Source organism: Anarrhichthys ocellatus, unplaced genomic scaffold (genome assembly GCF_004355925.1).
Source record: "Anarrhichthys ocellatus isolate YVR2014 unplaced genomic scaffold, GSC_Weel_1.0 scaffold10, whole genome shotgun sequence".
Classification (NCBI taxonomy): domain Eukaryota; kingdom Metazoa; phylum Chordata; class Actinopteri; order Perciformes; family Anarhichadidae; genus Anarrhichthys; species Anarrhichthys ocellatus.
This window is the reverse complement of record NW_022280040.1, coordinates 4,031,338-4,045,939: the sequence shown is the minus strand read 5'-3', so window position 1 is coordinate 4,045,939 and position 14,602 is coordinate 4,031,338. Positions and strand designations below refer to the sequence as shown.

At 41.7% G+C, this 14,602-nt stretch overlaps 2 protein-coding genes and 2 non-coding genes across 6 annotated transcripts in view; 2 read left to right on the top strand and 2 right to left on the bottom strand.

Moving 5' to 3' along the window:
• Positions 1-2,903, bottom strand: part of pde7a (phosphodiesterase 7A) — an 18,833-nt gene extending 15,930 nt beyond the window's left edge. For both annotated transcript variants that reach the window (XM_031850150.1, XM_031850151.1), the window contains exon 1: positions 1,785-2,903. In XM_031850150.1, coding sequence (XP_031706010.1) covers positions 1,785-1,922 — 138 coding nt within the window. In that variant the 5' untranslated portion in view covers positions 1,923-2,903. The remainder of the gene's footprint in view (positions 1-1,784) is intronic.
• Positions 2,904-8,659: 5,756 nt separating this feature from the next.
• On the bottom strand, positions 8,660-8,745 carry trnay-gua (transfer RNA tyrosine (anticodon GUA)). Its single transcript is given in 2 exon segments — positions 8,660-8,695; positions 8,709-8,745. It is a non-coding gene; the product is annotated as a tRNA-Tyr (tRNA).
• A 382-nt stretch (positions 8,746-9,127) lies between these two features.
• trnaa-agc (transfer RNA alanine (anticodon AGC)) lies at positions 9,128-9,200 on the top strand. The gene has a single exon. It is a non-coding gene; the product is annotated as a tRNA-Ala (tRNA).
• Positions 9,201-9,908: 708 nt separating this feature from the next.
• Positions 9,909-14,254, top strand: trim55b (tripartite motif containing 55b). 2 transcript variants are annotated; one of them, XM_031850253.1, is made up of 8 exons: positions 9,909-10,185; positions 10,678-10,847; positions 11,507-11,684; positions 11,787-11,882; positions 12,450-12,683; positions 12,775-12,797; positions 13,141-13,265; positions 13,368-14,254. In XM_031850253.1, exons 1-8 carry the CDS (start codon positions 10,057-10,059, stop codon positions 13,538-13,540), a joined length of 1,128 nt encoding a protein of 375 aa, XP_031706113.1. In that variant the 5' UTR covers positions 9,909-10,056; the 3' UTR covers positions 13,541-14,254. The 2 variants fall into 2 exon arrangements, with proteins under 2 accessions (XP_031706113.1, XP_031706112.1); XM_031850252.1 differs by having other exon boundaries at positions 11,507-11,882.
• The last annotated feature ends 348 nt before the right edge of the window (positions 14,255-14,602 follow it).

Here is a 14,602-nt window from a genome sequence, read left to right as displayed (position 1 = left end):
AAAGAGAGGGAGAGCTTGTGAGTGAGCGGAACAAGATAGCCGGAGAATGAAAAGAGACTGAGACTCCGGCCATCTGCGAGTCTGGCAGCCAGCCAAACCACTGCCCACAGAGCCCAGGCACATGCCTAACTGCCTCTTGGCAGTGGCAACGGTAGTCCAGAACTGCTTCCACAAACAACAGGCCGGTGGAAGGGCCCAAAACACAATATTTGTAGAAGAAGTGCAATTGCTCTGTGACAAAGGCCGAGTGACACTGCTGTGTGACTGTATGCATGTTCACCCAATCCACTGTTCACAAATACCTACGTCAGCAGGCCTTTATGTTTCAAAAAACTAAAATGTTTGTCAACCTTGTGCAATTTAACAATGCTTCCGCAAAAAGAAATGACGTGCAGATCATTGTTGTTTCTCACTTAACACGACAAAGTGCACCGCTTGTTCCAAACGACCCCCTTTTTTTTCCCCATAACGAAAAGGAGCACGATAACAGCACACCTCACCACCTGCCGATTGAAGATGAACTACGGCCCACTTTAAAAGATCTACCGGTGAACCCAACCAAGAGACACAACAGCTTTACACTTGTGTTTGCATCCAGAGGATGAGCAATCTAGCAATGGGTGGACAGAAAAGTCTCGTCCAGCCAGCTTATACCCAATATTTCATAACAAGCGCTAATAACCCGGCGAGATAAAGGACCAGTGAAGCCACATTGAGGGCCTTTGATAGCCATGTCTATGCATTAGTCTTTGAGGGAGCTGCCGGTGCTGGTGTGGTAAGGTTCAAAGCGGACACACATGGGTGGTTATGTGGAGCAGCGTCTTGCACAAAGCCCTAATGGAAGGCCCATTGAAGAGGATGCTCGCACAGTTAAAAGACAGTGACTTAATGCGTGGCTAATGTGTCGGGAGATGCCCCGGCTACGCTGTGGGAGTTTCTGTTCATCACCAACTAGAGCAGGAAGTGATCCAAAGAGATGAGAATACACCCTGCTGCGTACTGAAGCAACAGTGAGGATGTTTTACCGTTTGTTTTTTTTTTAAAAAGCTGGAACACATTGGGGAACTTGATGTGCAACTTTCCTCCGAGCTAAAAGGTTTGCAGGCACATGTGTGTTACAGTTAGTTAAGCAAGTGTGACAGTTTCTCTTTGTACAGGAGAGTCAAGCAAAACGTGACTCCACAACATGAAGACATGTTGTTGTGGCCTACCTTTTCTTTCACTGCAGGGCAGAAATAGAGGAGGCTAGGCTTGCCAGAGGCACATTTTTAAGAGTGCGAGAGACTCTGGGAAAGCAGGAAGTTCAAGTATGACTCAATGATTTATGTTTGTTCCGTCAGTGTGACAAGGGCTATTCATATAAATAACACCGAGGCACGTTCCTTCTGACAACTGTAGCAAGTCGCAGGAGTACGCCGGTATACTTTAGGCATCACGCTGCCAGTGTTGGCCAAAGTGGAAGCCAAGAGGGCCTCTATCAGTGGGCATGCACACATGCAAAGTGGTTTCAGTTTGCGGTGTATTTTAGGTCTAAGAGATAAGAAAGTGTTGTGAGCCTTGTTTGCAAGATAGTGTTCACTGTGTGTGTGTGTGTGTGTGTGTGTGTGTGTGTGTGTGAGAGGCCCTAGATATCCAACAACCACCTGCAAGATTCCTCTGGATTATTCATGTTTGTTGGAAAAACAATGTGCTGGTTTAAGGGCCTGTGTGATTCCCAGAGCCACCCCCGCTGTGACTAAATGATTAAAAAAAGAGAGAGAATAAGGATTTTTAAATATATTTACCTGTGACAGCTGTCTCGGATCAGGAGCCCCGAAGAGAGAAGAGCTGGAGCTGAAACTAATGGCTCCCCTGCGGCTGAGGACATGCTTGGGAACCAGCCTGTCTAGAGGCAAAACCGGCAGCTGATAACATACTTCCATTGAATAGTCAGGGCTGGATCCGGATCGAAAGTATTAAAAAAAAAAAATAATAATAATAATAAAAAAATAGTGAAAAAGATAACAAATGCAATGCGAAAATAGAGAGTGAATTAGAAAATCCCTCAAAGCCAGAAAAAAAATATATATTTTAATATTGTGGAAACGATCAGCTATCGAGTTGCAAAGTACTTCTGTTCATCAAGAGAGACTCAAAACTTGTCCAGATCGCCTTCATTGATGCTGCGTCTTCTCTACCTCCACCGCTTCACCTCCTTTGGTGTCATTCTATTGGGGGGGAGGGGGGGGGGGAATCTCATGCTGCTGTTGCATTTGCTCCTTTTCTTCTCATTTTACTCAAATCCGGGCCCACGGACAACGAGACCGTCTTGCCATTTTCTGGGTCTTTATGAGAACGCTTCCTCATTTTCAAAGCAGCAAAAAAACACAACGTCCGCTCGTTTGCGTTGCGTGGCGTCCGCGGATCCGCACATCACATCTCCCGAAATGAAAACAAAAGGCACGACCACTTCCAAAAAAAAGAAAATATATATATAAATATCATCAACATATCATGTTGAATGCAACAACCCGGCGGATGAGGTGAGGCGGCTCCAGGATGTGTGAGACCTGGAGGTGTTTTCTCTCATGCGGACTCACGCCGGTGGCGACACATAATCAACATGTAGGGCTTCTCCGTCTTGTTTCAGGAGCTGCATGATGAAGGAGCAGTTGTCTTAATTCACCGCCGCTGACCGTAAAACACAAAGTGTCTGGCTCAAAGAGGGAAACCCCGACGTGCATCCCGTCCGCGGAGATTCCGGCGACTTTAAAGCAAACGTAACGGCACGTGACGCAAAACTAGCAACAAAAAGACGACAAATGAACGCGCTAAATGGTGTTTGCGTCCCTATAACTGCCCACCTATCGTCCTAAACATTAGCCTACTGTATGGTTTTAAAGCACACACCACCTGCCAGAGATGGTGCTGTTGGAACGAGCAAAAAAAAAAACCGCCCTTGTCTCAAATCAACCAATGGCGTTAAGGCTGGTTCTATAACCTCGTCGCTGATTGGACAAAGGTGCGCGAGCCGTATAAACCGATGCATATGATTGGCTGTGCGGCCAGGACGATCCCAAGACCTACACGAGCAGTCGTTTTGCAGACGGCGTGGACTTTCTCAAGGGTATTCCTCCACAACGGGGCTTGCCCTGCAGCGGTCCACATCATTGCCTGTGATTACCTTCCTCTCATGACTCATACTCTCGGGAGCTGAGACACACCGGGAGTTTGAAATACTAGCCAAGGAAACACAGCAAATAGTTGCAGCTCTGTAAAGGCTGAAAGCAATTTGCTCCATATGACAACTCAAGGCGCGCTGATTGCGTTGAAGAGCAGTACTCTTTGTGCTCATTATATTGACTGCATGCATTATTTAGGTTTATCTGTCTGCACCAAATGCCCGTTAGATAATGGACCATTGTTTTCTTTTTTGTTTTTTATTATTTTTGCATGGTAAGCTTTTGCTGACCCAATGTAACAAATCATTCCACAAGAAAGAAAACAAACACACACAGCACTAACAGACCATAACATGAACATTTTCACTGGAGGTTTCTGTGCCATGCCCATGTGCTGGTGGGGGGACAATGGACGTGCCATGGCAACAGTCAGGCCCAGTGCCAATGGAGGAAAGCAGTTCCCCCACACAATCGTACCCCCCACAAAGAGGTCCTGCATCTTTTACAGGCAACTAAGGCAACACTGCAAAACACAACATCAAATGTGTCGTAGACAGCAGCAGCAGTGGAGAGAGGAAGAGAATAAGCAACTCGAGTAGAGGTGCACTGTGACCTGACCTCAGTTGTATTTAAAGCGAGATGCTGGTTTTTAAAACTACTAAAGGGGAACTTACGAAACTAGCTGTTTTAATGAGTATCAGTTACAGTAACAGTTGAGTAACAGTTATAATGTATTTCCCACACAAACCCTGCCAAAGTAGTGGAAATCTTTTTCAGAGAATGTGTTTATATATATAGACATATACAAGTACAATAACTACTTCTAATTAATTACTCTCCACTCTGGATGGTGTAACGCCCTGTGGCTATAAGAATACACACTAAAATCATTTAATTTGATCTTAACTGCTACTTTTCCTGAAGTGTTAGTGTAAACGACTAACAACTCACATCTTGATTTTTATAAGGTATTTGCAGCAAACACAGAAGGGAAGGTCAACCACACATGGGCGGTTCTGTTTTTTTTTTTTGCATTCAGATTACAAACCTGTTGTTGCCAGACAACTCTGAAGCTGTTTGATGTGGCATTGGACTGTGTCAATGACACGTCATGTGTGTGTGTGTGTGTGTGTGTGTGTGTGTGTGTGTGTGTGTGTGTGTACAGGACAGCGCATATCTTACACTCACTCCTCTAAGTGTATGTGGGGAAAAAAGACTTTCTGTTTATTCATTTCTTCCACAGACCTTTTTTTTATTGCTACATTCACACATACATGCAAACTAAAACTGTGTTTAACTACTGTATCCTCGGCCTCGGGAGCTTTAGTAAGCCGGGTGAACTGCATACCTGCTGATTGCCCTTGAGGTCACAGGTATGTGCTTGTGAGGCTCCACTCCGCCTGACTATTGTTTTGCTGAGAACTCTCTGGAGACAAATTGCAATCCGCCATGCTGTCCCTAATTGATTTACCTGTTACCCTCTGACAACACTGTGAGTGTCACAGGAGTCATTATCTATTGCTTAATTGCCCACACTGCAGTTTGAAGCCTGTAGTGCTCTTTGACATATATATATATATGTGCATTTGTAAACAAGCACACCGACACACAAATATTGCTGATGTTTTAAAATGCCATATTTGATGTAACTGCACATCTTATATTTTCCGTAACCAATTAATTACATTTTATCACAATTCACGATATATATGCACCTGTTATCTTACTCATATTAAAATGGATTGATATAACCCTCAGATTGAATACTAAGAAACAAACATTTTTAGACTATATATTAGATGCCATTATAAACACCTAGAAATATGTTGTGTGTATTTGAAGCCACCTTGTGGTGAAAAGGAGCACCTACAATGACAGTGTGCTTTTAGGATCAAACATTAATTAAAGACACATTGAGGTTAATTAGGGTATATGCAAGTCTACCTTAAAGAAGTAGGCTTCTTGGTTTGTAATCAGAGGGTATTAACTGTGTAGTCAAACTGATATTAGCTTTGTATTCTCCAATATAGTGACAACTACTCTCTATAATACCTGACATATAAAAACAACCTGGCACCTTGTGCTATAACACTTACAGTTTGAATAATGTGCAATGGGAAAAAGGATGTAGTGTAAAATGTCCAGAAGTGCTAAACCTAATGGCTGGGTCCCAGATAACATCAACGTGTGACAGCTTCATTTGTTATTCATGTTTCGCTGAAGTGACAAATCTCCTGTTCTATCCACAAACAAAGGGAAATTAATCCTAACAACTAAATGCAACAGCCTAACCTCAAGTACAATGTAAGCCCATAATGGGATGTGAGCCAAATAAACAAGTGAAATGTTTGTATTTTGTCGACCTAGACTTTGAAATCTGGGATGTGTTACCTTTTTTTTGGGGTTTAGCACTCCACCGTGTATCACATCATTGAAGCACAACCTTCTTTGTGCAGCAATGTGAATATGCATTAGTGCATCTACTGGACATAGCCTGTCCTCTTCCTACCACTAGATAGCACTCTTTTACTGTATTAAGGGCCAGTGGGGCTTTACTACCACAGCTCCTCAGTACAAACTACAGTATAATGCTCCTTTTTATCAGCATTGACATTCAGATTGTTTATTGATTGGCATTGTTGTTGTTGTTTTTCAAAATATGGCTCGAAAAATAAAATAAAATAGTGATAGCAGCAACAACAACAGAACCACACCAACTGTAAGAATGTCTTGCTTGATTCACTATCTCTGTATAAAAGAAAGATGACTTTGCTCAACACCTTCCTAAGTCTCTCTATCGTCTCCTCTTAGGGTGTCAGCCACAAGCTAAAAAAAAGAAACGAAGTAACTTCAGAGATCCATGAGAGTAAACGTTCAAGGGCTCATAATGTCTACTCATCATCTTTACTGTACCCTCAATGTAACCTGTGCAATGCAGGCAGGCTCGTGGTGTGTAAACACCCAGCTGCTGGATGTTGTGAAATCACCCTGGTTCACTGCACTTTGAATTCTAAGAGGAGGCAATGTGGACTGCACTTCTTATGGCGCAGAGGGCGTGAGGTTAAAGCCGGGCGGAGAGAAGCACTCGAATGCTGAGCGCATATTAGACTATGAGCTGCAGCGGCGACTGTTAAAACAGACTGACGTCTCTTTTACGTCATTGTATGGGAGAGGACGTCACATTAAAAAAAAAATAAAAAGGGCATTTACAAAACTGAAGGCTCACATTTCATTTATCATGCATATCCACTATGTGTGACCATACTTATATTTGCAGTGTCTTATCCATACTAAACTGCCTCATTGTGATGATAGTAGTAAAACAAGTCTGTATTGTCATTTAAATGTGTATTATTATTTAGTATTACAGATATATTTGTAAACTGTCCATAATCCTTACAAACTATTTCACCTATGAATTAGCTAACTTTACTTTTTCAATATAATGAATCATAAAATAATATAAGAAATATCAATTATGATAATAACAGTGGTGTCTGCTTACATTTATTTTCAATACTTTTTACCTTACTTTATAATTACCTTCACTTATTTATTTGTGATAATCCCAAGAAATTCAACATTGAAGTACTGATCATTTACAATGATTATAGTCATTTTCAACAGGATTACATTTACAGCAAGGTGACAGTATTTCTAGTTACTTAGAATATGTTGATACTTTTTATTACCCCAAGGGATGTTTTGAGGTCTTTCAAGGACAAATATGAAAAGCAGAAATAGACCACATTATCTGAGAATGCTTACAAAGACCTTTTAAATCACAGGCAACAACCGCTCATCTGTACGAATACAATATGACTCCCACCTAACTGAAATATTCAACAGAACAGATGGCACCCTTTGCTCTGCACCCTATTCTGGTCCCAGATACACTTTTTTATCTTGCTTGGGAGCTTGTAGACCTTTATGTGTGTGGTCGTGTGTGAGCGCAGGTGTGTATTTTGTGACTTTGGGAGTACCTGCAGACCCTTTAACTATATAATCAAAACACCATGTACCACCACTGAGCAAAGCAGAGGAACAGGAGAGTAGCACGGAGCTCTTTAAACTGGCAGCTTCTGTCTAGCTTTCACATTTCACCGAAGCAATCTTCATGCTGCTCTTAATTTGTCAATCTTCAATCTTTGTTGCACTTTTACCGACAGACGCGGCAATATTATCAGTCAGACAGTAATGGCTTAAAAATTATGAATTCACGTCAATCACAAAGACATAAAAGAACATCTTCTTATATATATATATATAAGAAAGGAGGAATCGGGTGAAGCACACATGCCTGTACTTATAATAAAGGAAACAAGTCTGCTATTTTACATTTTCGCTGATTTACAAATCACGAGTCACAGACACTTTTCAGTTGACAGTTGGATATAAAAGTGATTATATTTGGTTCCAAACCTGTGGTTTGTTGTCCCTCAGTTGACACCAACTGAAACAAAGAGAGAGAGAAATTAGAGAAGGTGGCTTGAGAATGACATTTCATTTTAGTGAAAACATGTCTAAAATGTTTTTTATGACTCACTGACTCTGACATGCTCATGTGAAAAGTATTGTGAGTATAGCCATGTGACCGTATTATGTCATGTTGGATGAAACTTTAGACCAAGACTCCCCGAACAGTATTGTAGAAAAAGCAACAGTATGAGCAGAACAATAAATGGGCAAACAATTATTGTTCAGGGGAGATTCCTCCTGAAAAATGTAGACACATAAAGTTTTGAGTCAATAAAAATACCTTCAGTAACAGCAGCAATCATTTATATGCTGTACCTTTAGCCAACATCATGACACTTAAAACGTATGGGGTTTTTTTAACTCAAGAATATTTCCTTTATCCTGTAAAGACCAGCAAAATGTCCTCACTTTGTAGGATTTCTTTCATCGGCCAATCCTTGAGAAGACATTCAAGCCTCACAATGTAGTAGATAAATTAAAACACTCAAATACAAGCCTGCAATTAAGCACTCCATTACTGGAGTACAGACGTTTCAATTTCCAATCTAAATTACTCTACTGATAAGAACCACTGGACAGCCGATATCATTTGTGCAAGCATGCAAAAGATATAATGTAATTAAAAACAAAGATGCGTGCTGCAGTCCAAAACACGACTTAGGCTACTAATTATTATTTCTTCAGTCAACTATTTAAATGTGTTTCCAGCTAATTCGTAAGCCATTTCACAGTCAAAGCAAATTATAATGTTTGGTTTCATCACTAGCTGCAAACGGAAGCAGACACTAAACAATCACCTCCCTTTTGAACAGAGTGCTTGCAGGTGTGATTGTTTTTCAGTTAACATGCAGATCATGCAGTATGCCTACTGACTGCAATATAAAAAACTAGGATCGTTCCTCCAAAGTATCTGCACACAGATGGATGAAAATGGCGAGCCACGATTCGCTGCTAGCAAACAGTCCCTCTATCGCCAAGACTTCCACGGACTGTATGGCATTTAGGGGAAAAAAAGAATCTCCTTCGAGCCGGATTCGAACCAGCGACCTAAGGATTACTACGTAGCCACTACAGTCCTCCGCTCTACCAACTGAGCTATCGAAGGGATATGCCACATTTGCGATATTTGGATATAAAATATTGATATATATATATATTTCTTTAATAGTAGTTCCATTTTGTGTATATGTACAATGAAGTTCGACTGTAGGCATTTTTTTCGTTCGTTATCCTGCAAATATATAAATATTGAAATTAATTAATAAATGTATAAATAAATACAGGAATAAATAGATAAATGCATAAATAAATGTATAAATACAGAAATATTTAAATGCTGAAATAAATAAATATAAGTTGATATCTAAACAAGACATAAATAAATAAATCAATTTCTACATTTCTGTATTCCTTCATTCCTTCATTTATTTATTTTTATAGATATTAGCAAAACACAATACTGACAGGTACTCCGTCTCAGATTTCAAGGGGAATTAGCTCAGATGGTAGAGCGCTCGCTTAGCATGCGAGAAGTAGCGGGATCGATGCCCGCATTCTCCAAAGGTGCTTTTTTCTTCTGACGTTGGTTAGGAAACCAACGTTTTAAGTTAGGTAACCTACCTTTTGATGGATATGGACATTGTCCCTTTGGTGCATAAAGTTGCTGCTTCGACACGTTATGCTAAAACTTTAGCATTAACATCAGGCTAACATTTACCAGGGGAAACATTTTGTCATGGTTTTGTTGACTTTTTAGTATTAGTATATAGTAAAGTTACTTATATAGCACAGATATAACTTCATCTGTCCATCTAACGTTGTTGTTTATATTATATATTATAATATTGTGTTATGAGAACTAATGCATTGATACATCATTACAATCATCTTTTATAAGCTCAGGGACTATAGGCAAAAATATACATTTAATTGGTAGGAGCATGTTGGTGATACTGCATTTTACGTAAACCCACATATTCATGGTAGCCTGGATATTATTTTTTATCGGCTATTTAATAACTGATTTCTAGATGTGATGTAAGGCCTCTACCTCCTTTAAACCCTCTAACATACACTGCACAAACAGTCACCTCTGATAACAGTGTGGAGGATGCATGTTAGTGAGTTTGGTCGGCAGCTGTTCGGTACTGCCCCTGCTCAGTTTCAAATATGGGCAAGGTAAAAATGGCAACCTTTGACGTGACAGCAGTAGCTGCTAAAAACAGAACTGACACCAGCTAGATAGGAGCCCACACCCGCCAGGACAAGAGCAGCAGGCCTTCTCTCTAGCCTGACTCTGGCCTACAGAAGACAGCTTAAAGAAACAGATTTTTGTTCCTCGCGTTACCAACTTGTGTGATCTTATCTAAGAAGGCTTTGTTGTTGTTTAATCTCCTGCTAAAAGCGCTCGTCAAAAATGGATACCATGGATAACCTGGAGAAACAGCTGATTTGTCCTATATGCCTGGAGATGTTTACAAAGCCTGTGGTTATCCTGCCCTGCCAGCACAACCTCTGCAGAAAATGTGCCAACGATGTTTTTCAGGTAAGCAACTGAAGAAAATGCCACCAATCAGTTTAGTAGATAGTTAAACCAGTAACTGTTTGGGCAACAAAGAGTACGTGCTTATAATATGCTCCTATAAATGGAGAGTATTTCGGGCAGAAAAGATTTGTGTCACAACTGATCACAATTGAACAAGTAAGGCTGTGTTTACAGACAGTACGGATATAATTAATCATTACCAGCATCAGCAAACATTGGAAGCTTGGGAAATTTGAGATTTAGTTGTTGTCAGGCGTTAGTCCCTTCATTAAAACACATGTGAACCGGTTTGGGAGTGATAGCAAGACAGTTCAATATTTTTAGTCTTTTTAGGGTTTTACTTTTGTATTATTGATTGCTGTTTCACTGGATTCACATTTCATAACTATTGAGTGAAATAGTTTCATACGTTGTTGCAAATGAGGTTGATTTATCAGTTAAAACCGTGTCCCATTATACTCAACATGAGGTTTGAATTTTGCTTGTTTACAGGCCTCAAACCCATACCTTCCAACAAGAGGTGGCTCACTGACGTCCGGTGGCCGCTTCCGGTGCCCGTCCTGCAGACACGAGGTGGTTCTGGACAGGCACGGTGTTTATGGGCTGCAGAGGAACCTGCTGGTTGAGAACATCATTGACATGTTCAAACAGGAGTCCAGCAGGTGAAACAGACCAGATACACAGACGTGCTCTGTTCAGTTTCTCTTGACAGAGGACAAAATCTAAGTCAATGGCGGTCGCTTTACTACAGTTTCACCTTTAGAGTTCGGAGAAAAGCTTTGTTTATCAGGCAAAGGGCCATGAAAAGATGATAGTAAAAGAGAACTAGGATAAACTGGTGGTGCGATGACAGGTTTCTGGTTTTAGTCATCCATCCACACAGATGACTTCCTTGATCTGAGTAGTTGGCTGTAGGCCTTTCTGACATAAGATCCACAACACTCAACAACCTCATACTGGATCAAGATTTTGTGGCATTATTGTAAGTTTTACGGATATTTTTACTGATATTTTGATTTGTTTTTATGGGATAAATTGACCTGAGAATGTGAGTATGAGTTATACAGGAAAGATAGACATCCATAGAAACATAACGGTACACAAGTGCACCCACACCTGTATTCTACAGAGTGTAATAGCGATGTATTGATCACAGTGCTGACAGGCAATGTGCACGGCAAGGCCGCGCTGATGGATCGTCAATAAGCTACCGAGATGTGTACCTGTGACATTATCAAACCGACATTACATGTCACATCAGTATGCACTGAAATGTGCGGCCTAACAGGAAGATGATACTGTTTTCTTTAAACCTCAACAGCACCAAGCCAGCGCCGGAGAGAAAGGAGGAAATGCCCATGTGTGATGTTCACGAAGAAGAAAAGATCAACATTTACTGTGTGACCCACGGTGTGCCCACGTGCTCCATGTGTAAGGTATTCGGAGCTCACAAAGACTGTGAGGTGGCGCCCATCACCAGCATCTACCAGTCAAAGAAGGTGAGGCCTGAGATACTCATGGAGATCCTCAATACTGTCTATCATGAGAGTATCAGAAATATTGAGAGTTTACCCTGCCACGTCCTTGCCCCCCCCCCCCAGACGGAGCTGAGTGACGGGATTGCCATGGTGGTTGGTAACAATGACAGGATGCAAGGCATCATCAGTCAGCTAGAGGAGGCCTGTCGTGCCATAGAGGTCAGTGTCCAACTGGCCGCTCACTCACGCAGCAAGCCTCGCTCTGTGCACAGGCTAATGCACCTGCACTCACCTGCACAGACGCACAAACAGACGCGACGTGTCCTTGTCGCTGCCACTCTGTCTGCTTTCATCTGAGATGTGGGCGGAGAGGGGGGAAATTAATGTTTTGGTGCCTCGGTCTGTCTTACACTCTCTTTTCCACATTTTCTTCGACATGCACTTAGCGAGTGCACTTTACTCTGCCTCTGGCCCATTGACATAAAAAATGAGCAGTGTAAATTGACAGGGGGGGGGGGGGGGGGCTGACAGACAGCTTTCCTATAGTTCACGTGCCGCAGTTGGACATATTTGGGAGGAAGTCCAGTCCCTCAATGGTGTCACTCAGGATGAATAAACAGAATGAAGACAGTACACACAAAGCAACAACTATGACTAACTTTTCTGAATATTCTTAACTCTGTTGTACCCTAGAGTAGCATTTACATACATTTTCTCCCCCATAAGACTGCGATGAATGATTCATATGAATGTGTCTTCTTCTGTCTCGTACTGGTGGATGTATAGGAGAACGGTCGGAGGCAGAAGACGCTGGTGTGTGAGAGGTTTGACCAGCTCTACTCCATCCTGGAGGGGAAGAAGAGAGAGATGGGTCAGAAGGTGACCGTCGAACAGGACGAGAAGGTGAACTATATCCGGGGCCTGACCAGGAAGTATGGAGACCATCTGGAGGAGAGCTGTAAGATGGTGGAGTTGGGCATCCAGACTATGGAGGAGCCAGAAATGGCTTTATTTCTACAGGTCAGAGTCAACACCAAAAAAAAATGGTTACATTTATCAATATTTGATCATATTTAGTTTTTAGTTATTTAGTCTTTTCTGTCTCTTTCAGAACACAAAGCCTCTCCTCAAAAAGTGAGTCTTTGTGCATCTCAGAATACACCGACAATAGGGGAAATACAGTATAGTATGTAACAACATATTGACAATTTAAGATTATAATCCTGTTCTTGTGAATGATTCACCAAATATACATCTGCACCTAAACCCCCAAACCTATAGTGCAGCAAGGTCACACCTGCTCTCTAGGAGCTGTCGACAGTATTTCTGCAAAATGCTGCAGATCAGTTATCTTTAGCTGGGGTGTCCCGAAATAACTCTCGGAACGTGCTAAACATTACAGATTGATTATTTATAACAAGTGTTACATTAACTGTTTTTCACCATAAATAATGCACATTGCACCTTTTGCTCTCAGGCTGGCAGAAGCATCCAGTACAGCACACTTGGACAAAGTTGAACGTGGCTATGAGAATATGGATCATTACACCGCCGACTTCAAGAAGGAGGGCCTGGCCCTGCGCGGCCTCGACTTCCTCCAAGGTGAACAGGCAGAGTTGGCGGTGGCAGCAGTTGGCATGCTTACAGCTCCGGCTTGTAGTAATCAGACTTTTTGTTGTTTTGTTGCTATATTCTCTTCTACAGATGATGAAGACGAGGACGAAGAGGATGAGGACGGAGAAGCAGTCACGGAGGAAGGCGAGGGGGCCCAGACTGTTTCGGGAGGCAGTGCTGTCACAGCCGCCTCCGTCCAACCTTCTGCCCCGCAGCAGAGTAACTCTTCCCCAAGCGCAGCCAAGAGCGCTGCCTCCTCCTAGCTGTCAGCCGCCGGCCCAGAAAAACACCTAATCCGGGAGCAACGATACGTTCTTTTTGCTCCTAGATGTTGATTTCAGGTCAGTTGTGATACTTTTCCCCCCAGATTGGGGAACACGAGACAGATTTAGATCTGCGCCGAAGGGGAACTCTGAGTTGCCGAGGTAGATCTAAAGGAAGAGACAGAAGTTTCAATTCCCTTCTCTCTGTCTAATATTGGGATTATGTCGGCGTGCATCACTGCATGCTGACTGATCTTATATGTTTTTTGTCTGGTTAAACACACATTTTGGCTCCTTCTTGCTTTTTTTTTTTTTACATATGACAAGCAGGCTGTGAGGTGGTTATTTCCAGAATTCATACATTTTTTTTATGGAGCTGACCTTTTGGGATTCACCGCTTAAACTAATTAGCGAGCATGACAAGAGGGCCTCGGGTTTCCCCCCCGGTCGTACTCTTTTTTTTATGACTGGTATAACTTTATGAGTAGGTAGCAGAATAAATAACTCTCACAGTGACATTTCAGTCTTTCATACACTTGACAGCCTGTATTATGTGTCGTATGCTTTATTGTATAACCCAGGTATACTTTCCTACATGGACAAAGCATCACATTTTGACATGTAACAGTGTATTATATATCATTAAAACTGAACTGTACAAACGCCTAAAGTGTTTCTCAAATGTTGGATTAACAAAAATACAACTGTACCATGTATCCCTGTACTTCACGCCTCCCCCTGGACTGAATTACAAATTACATTTTTTTTTTTTATGTAACACCCCCGTGTGTCTGTGTGTGCGCATGTGCAAAGAAAAATACACAAGTTTCTATTTCTCTTGTCCTTTATCTCTTCTTCACTTTCCTTTCCAATTATTTTTGGCAAAGGAAATCCATTTAGGAAATGATCATTTTTATAGCTTGTTGTTCTCTATAACTTCTATACTTCTCTACAGTATATGGTTGTGACGCCATTCCTGCCTACGACCTACTGTACATATCAGACTGCAGCCAGCCTCAAACCTCCAGTTATCTAGTTGTTGCCTTGCAATGGTCTCGTCTT